This window comes from Heloderma suspectum, chromosome 2 (assembly GCF_057233095.1).
Source record: "Heloderma suspectum isolate Gila_16-S chromosome 2, 16-S_ref, whole genome shotgun sequence".
Lineage (NCBI taxonomy): Eukaryota > Metazoa > Chordata > Lepidosauria > Squamata > Helodermatidae > Heloderma > Heloderma suspectum.
Window position 1 is genome coordinate 94,368,514 of NC_139459.1, and position 16,439 is coordinate 94,384,952.

Sequence of the window (16,439 nt, forward strand, 5' to 3'; positions counted from 1 at the left end):
GCTGGGCCAAAGCCGAAAGGACACTCCGCTGTGAATGTGTCTGGTGGTGAAAAGATAATCTGATGCTGTAAAGAACAATATTGTTTAGGAACCTGGAATGTCAGATCAATGAATCAAGGTAAGCTGGAGATGGTCAAGCGTGAGATGGCAAGATTGAACATTGACATCTTGGGAATCAGCAAACTAAAATGGACAAGCATGGGCAAATTTAATTCAGGTGACCACTATATCTACTACTGTGGGCAAGAATCCCTTAGAAGAAATGGAGTAGCACTCATAGTCAACAAAAGGGTGGGAAAAGCAGTACTGGGGTACAATCTCAAAAACGATAGAATGATCTCAGTACGAATCCAAGGCAAACCATTCAACATCACAGTAATTCAAGTCTATGCCCCAACCACTGAGGCCGAAGAAGCTGAGGTTGATCGGTTCTATGAAGACCTACAACACCTTCTAGAACTAACACCAAAAAAAGATGTCCTTTTCATCCTAGGGGATTGGAATGCTAAAGTAGGAAGTCAAGAAATCACCGGGATAACAGGCAGGCATGGCCTCGGTGTACAAAATGAAGCAGGACAAAGGCTAATAGAGTTTTGCCAAGAGAACACGCTGATCATAGCAAACACTCTTATGAATATATAGTGGAGGTGAGGAATAGATTTAAGGGATTAGACCTGATAGACAGAGTGCCTGAGGAACTATGGACGGAAGTGTGTAACATTGTTCAGGAGGCAGCAACGAAATCCATCCTAAAGAAAAAGAAATGCAAGAAAGCCAAGTGGCTGTCTGATGAGGCTTTACAAGTAGCTGAGGAAAGAAGGGAAGCGAAAAGCAAGGGAGAAAGGGGAAGATATATCCAACTGAAGGCAGAGTTCCAGAGAATAGCAAGGAGAGACAAGAAGGCCTTCTTAAATGAACAATGCAAAGAAATCGAGGAAAAGAATATGGGAAAGACTAGAGATCTTTTCAAGAAAATTGGAGATTTCAAGGGAACGTTTTGTGCAAAGACGGGCATGATAAAGGACAAAGAAGGCAGGGACCTAACAGAAGCAAATGAGATGAAGAAGAGGTGGAAAGAATACACAGAAGAACTATACAGGAAAGATCTGAATGTCCCTGATAGCCATGATAGTGCGGCCACTGAACTTGAGCCGGGCATCCTCGAGAGTGAAGTCGAGTGGGCCTTAGGAAGCATTAGTAACAACAAAGCTAGCGGAGATGACAGTATTCCAGCTGAGCTATTTAAAATCCTAAAAGATGATGCTGTTAAAGTGCTGCACTCAATATGCCAACACATTTGGAACACTCAACAGTGGCCACAAGACTGGAAAAGGTCAGTTTACATTCCAATTCCAAAGAAGGGCAATGCCAAAGAGTGTTCAAACTACCGTACAATTGCGCTCATTTCACATGCCAGCAAGGTGATGCTCAAAATCCTACAAGCTAGGCTTCAGCAGTATGCAAACTGAGAACTACCGGAAGTACAAGCTGGGTTCTGAAGAGGCAGAGGAACTAGAGATGAAATCGCCAACATTCGCTGGATCATGGAGAAAGCAAGAGAATTCCAGAAAAACGTCTATTTCTGCTTCATTGACTACACTAAAGCCTTTGATTGTGTGGATCACAACAAACTGTGGCAAATTCTTAAAGAGATGGGAGTACCAGACCACCTTACCTGTCTCCTGAGAAATCTGTACGAGGGCCAAGAAGCAACAGTAAGAACCGGACATGGAACAACCGATTGGTTCAAAATTGGGAAAGGAGTACGACAAGGCTGCATATTGTCACCCTGCTTATTTAACTTATATTCAGAGTACATCATGAGAAACGCCAGGTTGGATGAATCAGAGGTCGGAATTAAGATTGCCGGGAGAATTATCAACAACCTCAGATATGCAGACAATACCACCCTAATGGCAGAAAGTGAAGAGGATTTCAAGAGCCTCTTGTTGAGGGTGAAAGTGGAGAGTGCAAAAGCTGGTCTGAAACTCAACATTAAAAAAAACTCAGATCATGGCATCTGGCCCCATCACTTCCTGGCATATAGAAGGGGAAGAAATGGAAGCAGTGACAGATTTTATTTTCTTGGGCTCCAAGATCACCGCAGATGGTGACTGTAGCCATGAAATTAAAGGTGCTTGCTCCTTCGGAGGAAAGCTATGGCAAACCTAGACAGCGTAATAAGAAGCAGAGACATCACCTTGCCAACAAAGGTCCGTCAAATCAAAGCTATGGTTTTCCCAGTAGTAATGTATGGCTGTGAGAGCTGGACTATAAGGAAGGCTGAGCGCCGAAGATTATGCTTTCGAACTGTGGTGCTGGAGAAGACTCTTACGAGTCCCCTGGACTGCAAGGAGGTCAAATCAGTCCATCCTAAAGGAAATCACAGGACAGGAAGGCCTGGCGTGCTATGGTCCATGGGGTCACGAAGAGTCGGACACGACTGAACGACTGAACAACAACAAAAGGAAATCAACCCTGAGTGCTCATTGGAAGGACCGATACTGAAGCTGGAGCTCAAATATATTGGCCACCTAATGCGAAGAGAAAACTCCCTGGAAAAGACCCTGATGCTGGGAAAGATTGAAGGCAAAAGGAGAAGGGGACGGCAGAGGATGAGATGGCTAGATAGCATCACCGATGCAATGAATATGAACTTGAGCACACTGTGGGAGAGAGCGGAGGACTGGAAGGCCTGGCGTGCTATGGTCCATGGGGTCACGAAGAGTTGGACATGACTTAATGACTGAACAACATCACCCTCTACATACTTCCTGTTGATCCTTTGTGTAACTTTCCTCTCTCCCATATCGGTTTTGTTCAGCCCTGTTTAATTGACTTACAGTTTGTCTCTTGTAAAGCTTATTTTGCATAACAAAGATTAACCGGAACTGAGCTTTTGGAAAAGACTTTTGTTCAGTGTATAGTAACTATTCCGTACTCAAACATATCTTAATGTCTGATAACATTGTTTAAGAAACATCACTATAAAGAAACAACCGTTTGTATCTTGTTCAATAGAACAAAAGCAAATTTGGAAGTGGTAGATACAATTATAAGGCAATCATATTGTTTGTAATTGATTTGTTTGTACAACATAAGTAGAAGAGAGAAGTGAAGATGAGGAAAGGCAGGAGGCAACGAGTCCTCACCTGTTGCAAGGGGAAATGAAAAATTCTACTTAGAGCTAGCCTCTCCTGTACATGATATGGACTCTCTGTGCATGGCCAGCTGCTTGAGCTATGGGGCATATGTCCTGCCTTGCTTTGTTAATTCGTCAGTGTCCATTGTAGCCAGTACTCTCTGACTGACTGACTCTCTCTCTCTCTCTCTCTTTCTCTCTCTCTCTCACCTGGTGGTGGTACTGCATGCATAAGAGAAAGCATGGAATAAAATAAAAGAAGCCAGCAAGTGTGAATTGGATTTGTATGAAAGACGAAAGAGGAGGTGGACCTGTCTCTGTGAAGAAATAGTTAATTACATGTGGATGTTTCATTTCATAGAGAAAACTGAATGCTGAGTATTATACACTATTAAAAAGGGGTGAGGGGAACATGACAGCTGTCCATAGCTTGCGGCTGCTTTGCAGGCCTGCAGATGTCCCAGTCCTAGTTAGCATCTGTATAGTTATAAGTGAAGAGAGAGTTCCCATGGGCTGTTCTAATCTACAGCAGAAAATACTCCAGGCACAATCCCTTTGCCAAACATGACATTATTTCTTCTCAAGGGCCATTGGAATGGTTGTAGCTGTTATCCATTGCTGGGTCTTCTTCACTGTCATTTTCAATGCGAGTGTTTTCAGATTTAGCATGTCATTATTGCACTAGCAGCAATCAACAGGGGAGTTGCCACCTGCGTGTGTATGTGTGTGGCTGCAGTGTATTGTGCACACTGATTCACTGTACCCAACATTTGCAAAAGCAGCACCCTGTCTCTGCACATTTATAGCCTCCAGGAAAAAGAAGTAAACTTCATTAAAAAGGTGCATAAAATGATAAGTAGAAAGGTGAAATAAGATACAAGATGTGAAAGGACAAGAGTAGAGAATAGGAATGCTGTTATGAATAATCACTGCAAGGGAATATCTGGGATAATAATATTGAAAGTGCAGGCAGACCCCAAATGAGTGAAAATCAGTTGTGTCAGAAAGTGTGTGTGTATGTGTCCAAATATAAATGAAGCTGTTTCCATGCCATTTATCACTGAAGTAAAATCTGCTGTAATTACACAGGGAAGAGAGTAAGAAATATCATATTTTGAAATCTTTTGGGATATATGAAAGCCAGTAGGATCGTTGAGTGAAATCAAAGTCCTGACCCAGTTGTTTCTATGGTGCATGAACTGGAATTGATATTCTTCCTGCTAATGGCTGTGAGAACAGTAGTAGCTCAACAGCGGAGACTGCAATAAGAAATCCAACATCATGACAGTGTACAATTTCTTGTGCTTATGTTGCTTTTCCAGTGGTTCCTGTTGCACATGTGGTTGTGCAGGCGCTAGTGGACCTAATAGCTGAAGCACCTGGTAGTACAACTCATAGCGCTCCACAAGCACACATAGCAATACATGTATGAGCTTGTGTGTGATGTACTAGCCCCCTCCCCAAATCAAGAAGATACCACATGCAAGAGTTTATTCAGTTTCCAACAGAGAAATGTGAACTTCCAGTAATTAAAACCAATTTCTGTCATGTGGCTTGCATTCCTAATGTGATAGGCTTGGTGGCCTGTAGACATATCCCTATTATTGCACGCTTGGAGTTCCAGCACAACTATAGGAATCGCAACAGGTTCCATAGCCTGAATGTATAGTTTGCCTGTGATACAAAAGGAATATTCACAAATGTTTGTGTAATTTTTTCTGGAGGAATTCATTACTCCCACATATTTAAGATGTCAAAAGTGTGGACAGCACTTGCAAGGTGTCCTGAAGGACATGAGTGGCTTTTTCATGAGTAGAATCATAGAATAGTAGGGTTGGAAGGGGTCTATAAGACCATCAGGTCCCACCCCCTGCTCAGTGTAGGAATCCAAGTCAGAGCATCCTTGACAAATGGCTGTCCAGCCTCATCTTGAATGCTTCCAGTGTGGGAGAGCCCACCACCTCCCTAAGTAATTGGTTCCATTGTTGTATTGCTCTAACAGTCAGGAAGTTTTTCCTGATGTTCATCCAGAATCTGGCTTCCTGTAACATGAGCCCATTATTCCATGTCCTGCACTCTGGGATGATCTCAAAGCGATCCTGGCCTTCCTCTCTGTGACAACCTTTCATGTACTTGAAGAGCACTATCATTTTTCCCCTCAGTCTTCTCTTCTCAAGGCTAAACATGCACAGCTCTTTCACTCTCTGCTCAAAGGGCTTTGTTTCCAGTCCCCTGATCATCTTCGTTGCCCTCCTCCGAACCCTCTCCAGTTTGTCTGCATCCTTCTTAAAACGTGGTGCCCAGAACTGGACACATTACTCCAGATGAGGCCTAACCAGTGCTGAGCAGAGGGGAACTAGTACTTCATGTGATTTGGAAGCTATTAATGCAGCCCAAAATAGCATTTGCCTTTTTTGCATGTGTACAACTGTACAAATGAGCCACTAGTAACCTCCTTTGCAATCAGTGCTCCATTATAGGTGACTATGGATTAGGGATGGACAAATCAGTCTATTTACAATCCTTTGTCAGTTTCGCATGTGTTTAGTCATAAATCCGTTGTGTCCAATTTCCATATCAATCTATGGACTTTTTTTAATTAATACACAAACATTTGCATTTATTTTCATATGCAGTTTCCCCTAGCTTACATATTTTGTACGCAGCCTTCCCTAATATAGACATTTTTGTATGAAAATTTCTCTAATGTATGCATTTTCATACACAGTGTCTGAGCTGTGAGCTGCATCACAAAATTCAGAGAAGTCTGCCATCTCAAGGGTAACTGTGTTCTGATCTGTGTATTACACTGGGAAGTGAGAATTAGGTCAGTGTCCTTAAAAATGCAGACCAAACAAAATCTCGCCGCCTTCCTTACTGTGGTTAACCCCTTCTCCCATATCTATTCAGGAGGCAAGGTCACCATCAGAGGGAGAATTCAACCACATTCACAGTTTAATGGGGTTTAATCAGGTGCATTTCAGAATACTGCAGTGCATGAGTGGCTGCCCTCTATTGGCTCCAGATAAAGCAGTGTGGACCGTGATGGCATGTGCTATGTTGCACAACCTTATAACCAGAAATGCACTCCTGCTGCCAACACGTTATCCACTGCGTCAGGCTCACATACAGCTGCTGCCAGCATGAAGAAACAGGGAATGCAGGTGACCAAAGCACTTCGCAATCACTCTGAGGGATGGTGTAGTTCAGGACATTTTCAGCAACAACGACGTGCAGCCTTTCTAGAATCGCTGGTGTATTTTTGATAGTTCACATATTACCTTGACAGGCACATGTTTTCCAATGTAAACCTTTCTCAACAGCACATTTGCTGCAGAATTATATTGCCCATTTGATGATTCAACAGAATAAATTTGGATCAATATAATTTCTGCTGAGTCATCAATGGATGCACTATTTGATGCACCCGTCTGTGCTGAAGAGCCCAAATTGATTTGAAATTGATTTATATTATAAGGACAGATGAGGCTTATGAGTAGTATGGACTCCTAATACAGTTTTTCCAGTGGAAAATCTAATCTCGCATATTTTAAATGGGTTAGTTTAATTTAATTTAATTCTCAGACAGCATGATCTTTATTTGCTCCAGTGCTGTGAGTGAGCTAGAGTTAAAGTATAAGAGCTGGTTAGGTTTGTAGTGTCACTACTATGATATATCCTCCAACTATTCCTGTTTACCTGAGACAACCCCTACTTTCTAAGTAACTGTCTCTGGTAAAAACGTGTTCCAGTTTTGTCCTTTTGCCTTTTGGGGAAGTGAGTTTTCTTAGTGTGCAAACAAGTACAGTGGAATTTTTCTGGTTTGAGCTCCCTCCCCTCAGTTTCTGGAAGATAAATCTCTGAATAGGAACAGATACATCCAGTGGTGCAGCTAAGTAATTTTAGGCCCCGACTTAATGGTCTTATAGGTGCCCCCTTGAGATGGCCATGTGTATTAGTTCATTTGTGAAGCACACAACTAACATTTCTCTTCCCCCTCCAACCACCATTCCATGCTTTAAAACTGCTTCTACATTCCTGATATGTTGAAACAGGGTGGGCAACTTGTGGCTGTCCAGATGTTTTGGCCTACAGCTGCTATCATCCCTCACCACTGGCTATGCTGGCTAGGGCTGAAGGGAGTTGTAGGCCAAAACTTCTGGAGGGCAACAAGTTGCCCATGCCTGTGTTAGAACAATAAGAAAACTGCCATCCCTATAAAAATATTCTGAGCATGTGCAGTTTTGCATTTTAAACTTACTTAAACCATAGTACCATCAAGACTGCTAGAATAAAATGGAGTTTGCTCCTGCTACCCTAATGTCTGCTGTTATCTGAGTGGTCGTTTGGGGGCCCCTGGACTGGGTCCAGCCCTAGCTACACCACTGGATACATTTTGTCTCTAAAGGCGTGCACATAGAGACAGTTTGACAAGTGTACAGCTTCTTTTCTATCCTTACCCTACCCTGCAGTTGTTCAGAAGCTGCAGCTTGTGCAAAATGTGGCAGCCAGATTGATAATAGGGACAAGATGGTCCAGACATATAACACTGATTCTGGCCTGCTTGCACTGGCTCTCTGTATGTTTCTGAGCCTGATTCAAAGTGCTGGTTTTGACCTATAAAGCCTTATTCAGCTTGGGACCGCAATACCTGATGGAACGCCTCTCCTCATGAACCTACCTATATACAACACTCATCATCTAAGGCCCTCCTCCAGGTGCCTCCTCCAAGGGAGGCTCAGAAGGTGGCAACAAAGGAGAGGGCCTTCTTGGTGGTGGCCCTCTGATTGTGGAACACTCTCCCCAGTGAGGCCTGCCTGGCACCAACATTGTTATCTTTTCGGTGCCAGGTTAAGACCCTCCTCTACCCTCAGCCATTTGGCAGCATATGATAAGGTTTTTAATTTGGGTCCTGGATTTCTTATTGCTGATTGTTAAAATGATTGTGTGTGTGTGTGTGTGCGCACTGTTTATATGTTTGTACGTAAACAGTTTTTATATTATGTTCACTATTGTATTTTTAAGGTTTTTAATCTTTGTTAACCTCCCAGAGAGCTTTGGCCATTGGATGGTATAGAAATGTAACAAATGAAATGACATGAACTTCCTATCCTTATTGCAAATATTTGTGAATATGTTTGAGATGCTGCTACTTTTAAGTAAGTACAACCAGATCTGTTGTGAGAAGGGCGGAGCAATTCAGATGGGTCAAGGGACAGAAAAGCAGTGACGGAAGAATTGCCAAATCCAAAACCCTGCTGGGCTTGAAATGGCAAGGCAGAGGTTGGGGGGGATTCCTTTGTGGGGGTTTAAAGGCTTGGTTGTTTTAACCTTTTCTCTCCCAATGCTCTGCTCCCCCTTCCCACATTCTGGAGTTGTGTTCAGGAAATGGGAGGACTTTGGATCCTGGAGATCCAAAGTTGGAATTCCAAAGCCAGTTCTAATGGTGGAGGAGCAGTGGTGGTGAATCTTCCAGCTGCTGCACCAATTCAGCTTCTGAGGGTGGACCTTCTCTACCTGTGGACCTCCCTCAGAGAATTCTGCCATGTCCCCTTCCAGGGACCAGGGGATTGCTGCCTAAATGTGCCATTAAACATTATTAGATTTTTCAGTCTCAGTAAACTGTTATAGTCAATTTAACATACAGCAGGTGGAAAAGAGCCTTCAGAGATGTGAAAGGAAGTGTTTGTTTCTTTGGGAACTGATCCTTACTGTGAGAACAGAGGTGTTAAAAGTGCACAAGAGAGTCCCTTTTTCATCAGGGAAGTGTTGAAGGGCATGCCATGTTTATAAATTCCAGACAATGCATCTTGAAGGGGATAAGAGAGGATTATTGTTCCTAAGATGCTGATACCACTAATCCATCCACTTTTCTCCTCACACTTTGCCTGCAGTAGATTATACCATTTCAAAAGTACAGTGACTTGTGTTTACAACTGAACCATAATCACCCTTAGCAGATAGTGATTTTTCATTGAAAAGTAGGAGCTGGTTCTTACATTTCTATACCGCCCAATAACCAAAGCAACAAGAATTCAAACCACAAAATACAGCATAAAATACATTATAAAAATGTTGAAGTTTAATATTATAGTATAAAATAAAAGTTAAAACCAAAATAAAACCTAGAAGTGATGCAGAGATTTAAAATAAAACAACAAATTTAAAACAACAGAACTAAAACACTAAAATCCCTGAGAAAATAAAAAGGTGCCGGAAAGAGCACAATGTAGATGCTAGGCGAGCATCTCGGGTAGGCACATTCTACAACCTTCAGGTAATCTGGCCCCAAGCCGTTTGGGGCTTTGAATGTTAATACCAGCACTTTGAATTGGGCCCAGACATGGACTGGCAGCTAGTGTGGATGGAAAGGTACTGGCATAATATGATCACGTTAGCCAGTCCCTGTTAACAATCTCACTGTCCTATTTAAAACCATTTCAGTTCATAGGCATATTTCCATATACTTTAATAGATTGGCTTAAGGTAAATCAGCATGAATACTCAAACATGAAGTTATCCTTGGCCAAAGTCAAGGAACTTAGAGATCCAAATTATGTTGTCATTTACCAGCATCCAATTAACAGAGTTTGAAAGACAGATTAAAATCTACCCTACAGTGTAAATAGATTAAGGGCATAATCCTATGGCGGCTAGTCAGCAGCTAGATGGCCGTAGGATAGGTCAGTTCCCGGGAACCGACCTTCATCCCCCCCGCGCTGCCTTGTAGGCAACTCAGAACGGCCCCACGCTCCGTGCTCGGAAGAGAAGCACAGAGCGGCAAACACGGGGCGTTTCTGGGGGCATTCCAGGGTGGGTAACTCAGAAATGCTGGTACGACACATCCAATGTATCGTCCAGCCATCACTTCCCCCACTCCAACTTCCTATGGCTAGACAGCCAAAATTGGCTGTCTAGCCGCAAATGCAGGGCAGCTGAAGCATGGAGGGGACGATCCCCTCCACGCTTCTCCTGCCCTGCATTGGATAGGCGGTCGCCTCCGAGTTCGGAGGCAGCCACCTATCCTGATAGGATTGCTCCCTAAAGCTGCAATCCCATACTCACTTATCTAAGAGTAAGTTTCCTTGAGTTCAGTGGGATTTGCTTCTGAGTAGACATGCATAAGATTGCACTGTAAATTGTTCTTTCTTTCTTTAACCACTTGCTTCCCGCATTCTATTTTCTGTTTGCTGCTGGCTTTCCCTCTCAGCATCATACTTTGTATTATTTTTCTTCAGTCCTCCCACATTCGTCTCAGATGTTCTTTTTACTGTTTGTCCAGTATTCTCTTTTATAACAATAAACTATGTTCTCAAAATATGAAACAGCCAGCTTTGTGTGGGGAAAAGGTCTACTTTAATAAAACTTGCCCTAACAGTTTTTAAATTAATTATGATAATCTCACAGTGGTGTAACTTATCCATGTTTAGCTGTCTTTATTCCCCATAGAAACATCATGCTTACCATTTTCTTGTGAAAAACTCTTTACCTTGAGTGCATATAACACTCAGACATATGCAGTGAACAAAACAAGAGGCCTTATCCCTATGAGTGCCTGGATGCTGTGTTCTATTGTGGCGAAGATGATATTTGGCTTGATAGATAGTGTTTCATTAATAGCATGCTTACTCTGAAGTAAGTACCACTGTATTCAATGGGGCTTAGTCCCAAGAAAACATACATAGGGTTGCAGCTGGGAGACTTTTCACTTTATAGGAACAAGACGTCACATGTCAGTGAGATCAAGTGAATGCAATAGTGCCTACATCTAATTTGAATTAGAAACAGCTATTGAACATGGTGCTGTAACAATTTTAAGACTGCAGTCCTTAAGGCTGCAGTAACATGTTAAGGCAGCACTTACTAGGAAGTAGCCCCATTGAATACAGTGAGACCTACATCTGAGTAAATATTCATAGGATTGCATTGTAATAAGAGGAAAATAGTAATATTATTGAGAAAGTGTTCCCATTCAGTCAACAATCGACATCTTCTAGTAAAACAGCAGTAAAGAAAAACACGATCATAAATGATGCAAACCATCCCTTATGTCATGCGACTTTTCTACCCACAAAGTTATATTAGTCTATAGTAAATCAATTCTCATGGCATAGTCACTGTATAAACTCTTCCAAGTAGCAAAGTGGAAGTTTAGCTGTTATTACTACCAAGTATTTAATAACTCAGTATGTTATCTGTCTTGACAAGGTCAGTATAGGTACCAACAGCCTAGTTTTCTGTCTTTGCCTACACAACAAAGCAGATTTCTCTGCCTTCTGCATTACTCCTGGCTCCAGCTCCTGACTGCAGGATCCAGTGCTGTCACACTGCTAGAGCAAACAACTTTAGCACAATTCATTAGTGCTTGCTAGGCAAAGGGGAAAAGCAGTGATTTGCCTGTGATATTCAGTGGCATACTGTGCCATCAAAATTCGGTGGCAAATTGCCGCTTTCCCCCTTTGCCTAGGAAGCAGTAATGACATTGTGTAAATGTTGGTTTGTGCTGCCACAGCATCATTAGAGCTAGTGCTGACACATCATTGGATACTGCCATTGGTAACCACCTAGTCCAGGTCTGGTTCCTTGTATGGTCACCCCATGGACCTGGTCCAGGCCAGATACACCAAATAATTAGAAGGGTTTTTTTTTTTTCTTTTTTACTTTGTGAGATTTCTCTGTAAAGAACAAAACAAAAAATCCTTACATGGTGCAAATCTCTGGTTCAGACTGGCCTTATCCTGCTTATGCTTTGAGCTTCCTTATCATACATTATATCTGCTTTTTGCTTGTTGTTGTTTTCTGCTTGATTTGATGCACTGCATCACACAAGCTATTCTGAAAAACTGTTGGGAATGTTTCCTACAGTGCAGAAGAAGTCGTGTTTTATGTAGCTTTTCTCATGCCTTTCTTTATAATATTTCAGCTCATCCACCGTATACCATGTGCTTTAGAGTGAAATTCTACCCACATGAACCCCTGAAGATTAAAGAAGAGCTTACCAGGTATATATGTATATATATATATATATGTATATATTGTGTCTGTGAATTTAGTTGATGTATTAGGATCATGGCTAAGTGTATCATCACGTATGCTGTATGTCCACACTTTTGCTAACTTTAATTTTATATGCATTTTCTATGGATTTTAAAAGAAGTTTCTGGGAACATAAAGAAGCCCATCAATGAATTGTGTGAAGGTGCTTGCATTAAGCATCACATGGTGGGGCTCTGGAAGAAAAAGGAATGTGGAACTAGATGGCTGAGATATCCCCCTCCCCCACCCTTTTTAGCACAGCAGCCCCCTTGTAACATGCTGATCTTGAAACTCTTACAGTCTAATCTGAGGCATGCTTACTCAGACGTAAGTACACTGTAATCAGTAGGCTTTATGCCCACATAAATGTGGATAGGATTCAGCCTTAAGATCTAGGGACTTACCTCTGTGTAAACACGGTTAGTATTGTCCTGAACATTTCAAAATGGATCTTTTAGGTTGGCTGGGATTATGCTGTGGGGCGGAGAAGAATGGACAGCTCCTCTGTGTACACAAACGAAGGCTCCAGACTGTGCTGCAAGTCTGCCACTAACTAGTGCACCAACTCCCTGCTTTTTATTTATTTTACTTTATTATTTACTTTATTAAAACATTTATATCTTGTCTTGCTGTCAAGCAACCTCCAAGGCACTAACATCATAAAAAAATAAAAACAATCATAATAAAATAATCAAAAGGCAGCTAACAATAGAAACAAAACCAAGAACCATTCAAAGAGAAATACAGATTTATTCATTTATTTGTGTACTTATTTATTTCACAATGTGTATGCAGGCTGTCAGGGCAAACCCTCCTGAGGCAGCGGTCATCATAATAGAATATAAAAGCAACGTGACAAAAATGATCATATACCAAGAAAAACCGCAATCGAAACTAAAAACATTAAAAACAGCAGTAGTTAAAACAATACAAAGCACCACACATAGTAATTAAAAGCAGCTTGAGATAAAAAGGTCCATTTAAAAGCTAGTAAAGTGGAGGCCATAATCCTTGCCTAGAGGGGAGTTCCACAGATATGGGTCCAGCACCAAAAAGGCACTGTCTCTAATGCCCACCAATCTGATAGATCTTGATGGTCGGCCCATGAGCAGGGTCTCTGAAGCCAATCTTAAAATCCAGGCAGATTCATACCAGTGCAGGCGGTCCTCCAAATGACCTGGACTTGAACTGCTGGCACCTTAAATTCAAGTCAATACAACTCCGTGTTCCTGCTTGAAAAGACAGTGTTCAGCTTTAGATTAATGATCTGATGCAATATTAATGAAAAGGCTGAATCTACTGAATTTATGGAAGTGTCCACAGAACATAGGTAAATTCTTTCTAAACAGAATTATGAGAACTTTGTGGATGAGTCACCAGCCCTTCAGAGTAGCTGATGTGAACAGCAAGACACAAGGGCCCATGAGAAAGCTGCCTTTTAGGTAAGGAGTGAGATTAACGGATAGGTTCTAAGCAGATGCACTGTTACATTGGTGGGTCTCCATCTAAGAAATATTTATTTTCATTTTGCGAGTGGAAGAGAAGTCCTTTTCTCACTTCTAGAAGGCACAGAAAATGAACGTGCAGGGGAGAAAATGGGACCATTGCTGTTACCCCACCTCCAGCCTCCACACATTCGTTATTCTTTTTCAAACAGAGCCTACATTGCATATAAGTTGTATGTACTTAGACTCTCGCAGCACAATTGAAGACTTTACAGGGTCCCAGATGCATGCAAATTGTATATTCATTAGGGATGGGCAGCGGATTCCCCCCCCCCTTTCTTTCATATTTTAGATTTTTTTTTTTGGTAATGTCTTAGTTTCATAAAACTTCCATTTGTACTTAGTTCAGAATCAGTTCATTTCTTTATCAGATTTCAATTCCTTTTTTTTTTTTGGAAATCATTCTTTTTAATGACAGAACTACCCTTTGTTCTGCCAGTGATAAATGTTTATTATCATCATCATCATCAACAACAACAACCAGCTCAACATAAAAATATAACCATCACCAAACAGGAAATAACATTTCAACAATGACAGACATTTAAGACTGTAGGACTAAACCCCTTCCCAAGGGTCCACAGATGTAGATATAGCTAGGAAGTACAAAGTAGATCTTTCTAAATAGTTACATGTCATTGATGAGGTTTCAAGGCTCCTTTGTGCTGATTGACAAAAGTGATCCATGATTGTTAACATATGTAAAAGTCATTGTCAACTGCATTATTGCTCATGGCTCTTAGCTCTTTGGTAAACCTTTAAAGTAAGGCCATGTCCCAAAATCTCTTTTCCCAGCCTTCAACTAGTGGTTTGCTTGTTGACTTCCAAACTGATGCGATTTCCATTCTTGACATTGTCCAGAAAAACGTCAGTTAAGTCCTTATGCAGCAGATGTTTGTTGCCTCCCAACTCCAAATGGAATGAAGTTTGCAGGCTTCAGACTAAGGATGGGGAATATGTGGCCTTCTAGATGTTGGTGGACTGCAATTCCCATCAGCCCTAGCCAGCATAGCTAATGGTGAGGAAAGGTGGGAGTTACAGGCCAACAACATATGGAGGGCCATGTTCCCCATCCTTGCTTTAGATAAATCCAACAAGACATCATGCCTGCCAAAGTTCAAGAAGACTGGACAGAGGGTCCCCATTTGAGAGGCAATGAAATACAGGGACCACCCAATAAACTTTCCATGCTTTTAAAGGAGACTAATCCTGTCTTTTGTTGCCTATGCCTTTGGAATTCTGCACCCAAATGCCATGAAAATAGCAGACCTTATATCACTCCACAAGGGTATTGAACTTGCTAAGTTTCAAAGAGATCAGACAAAGTATACCCATGTCCGAGGCAAGAGAAGAATAATGCCTTTTGAATTTCTCTGAACATGAAATCCTCGGTCAAAAAGTTCAGTGGATTAATTAATGTGTTATCCTTTGAACTATTCTTTGAATTGACATGGATGCAAAACTTTGAAGTTCTGGGTAGTATCCAATAGGGGTGGTGCACGTGCCGCCAACCCTGGTCCGCGTGTGGCCAGTCCCCCCAGGTCCACGCATGGCCCCTACTCTGCGCAGCCATGATATAGCTCTTCTGGGGGCAAGCCCCAACGTATGCAAACATGCTGGTTTCTGGAAGGGGTGCAACCTGGGCTGGCGGGGCTGGGCGTGTGTGGACTGGGACCCAGCATGGCTGGCTGTGCATGCACCACCCCTATTGGATAGTACCCTCTGTGTCTACATGGCATGAAAGTTTCAGGGATTCTAGTTGTCTCTCCAGATTTCAGATTTGCCAGGTTTTGAAAAGATTGGAAATAGCGTGCCAGGCTTATGGGCAAAGGAAAAAAAAGTTCCAGTTGAAAAAGCAAAACATTATGTTTAGTGAAAGACTAAGCTGTCATTACCTAGCAAGTGTTTTTTGGGGAAAGGGAAAATGTTTTGTGGTGGGCTGATATGGAAGAACACTAATCCGATGATGGGAGACTTTGGGGTGCAAATGAGAAATGCATTCCTGGTGCACGTTGGAGAACTTCTCTGTCATTTTCAGAGCAGGCTTAGTCTCTGACCCCAACTGAACTTTTGACACATGGTTACATATTTTTCCAACTTCCAAGCAAACTGCAAACTATTAAATTCCACCAAATACTTCTGAGTGAAAACAAATATGAAAGAGAAATCTGAAAGAATAAAAGTTTAAATAGGAATGAATTCAGATTAATTTTAATTCATATTTATGATTTATTTTTATTTATTAAATACACAGTTGATAAGGTTCTTTCCAAATCAATGGGTCTCTTTCATATTCATTCATTCATTCATTCCCAGTTAAAAGAATGCACGTTCCCAATGTGCATAAGCTCTGATCACAAAGGAAGAATGAAAGCATGGCAGTTGGGAAAAGGGGTGGTAGGTGTGATCTTGCTTGTCATCCACACATTCATATATCTAAAAATGATTGACAAATGGAAGCTGCCACTATTAAAAGATACACCTTACATTATTTTGTTGCTATGGTAACGTCAAGTAATTTATTATAAAATGGTCAAGGTGATAACTGTTATCTTGACTTTTTTCACAAAGTTGTGTTTACAGCTGAAAGTATGGACTCAAATATTTATGTGGCAGAAGCTCTTCCCTAACTCCTTCAACTAATATTTTCTCCCAGCTAAAGACTTAGATTTCTGCTGAGACTTCATATTGGTGAATATTCTTAGATCTTGTCTATTGCAAATTGGTAACTGGGTTGCTTATTTCTAGTTGTTCAA

The 16,439-nt window shown here is 41.6% G+C and overlaps 1 protein-coding gene across 1 annotated transcript in view; it reads left to right on the top strand.

Annotated features, from left to right (window-relative positions):
- FRMD3 (FERM domain containing 3) overlaps positions 1–16,439 on the top strand; it is a 157,240-nt gene that overhangs the window by 94,963 nt on the left and 45,838 nt on the right. Inside the window, exon 4 of the mRNA XM_084834233.1 lies at positions 12,066–12,144. Coding sequence (XP_084690359.1) covers positions 12,066–12,144 — 79 coding nt within the window. The remainder of the gene's footprint in view (positions 1–12,065; positions 12,145–16,439) is intronic.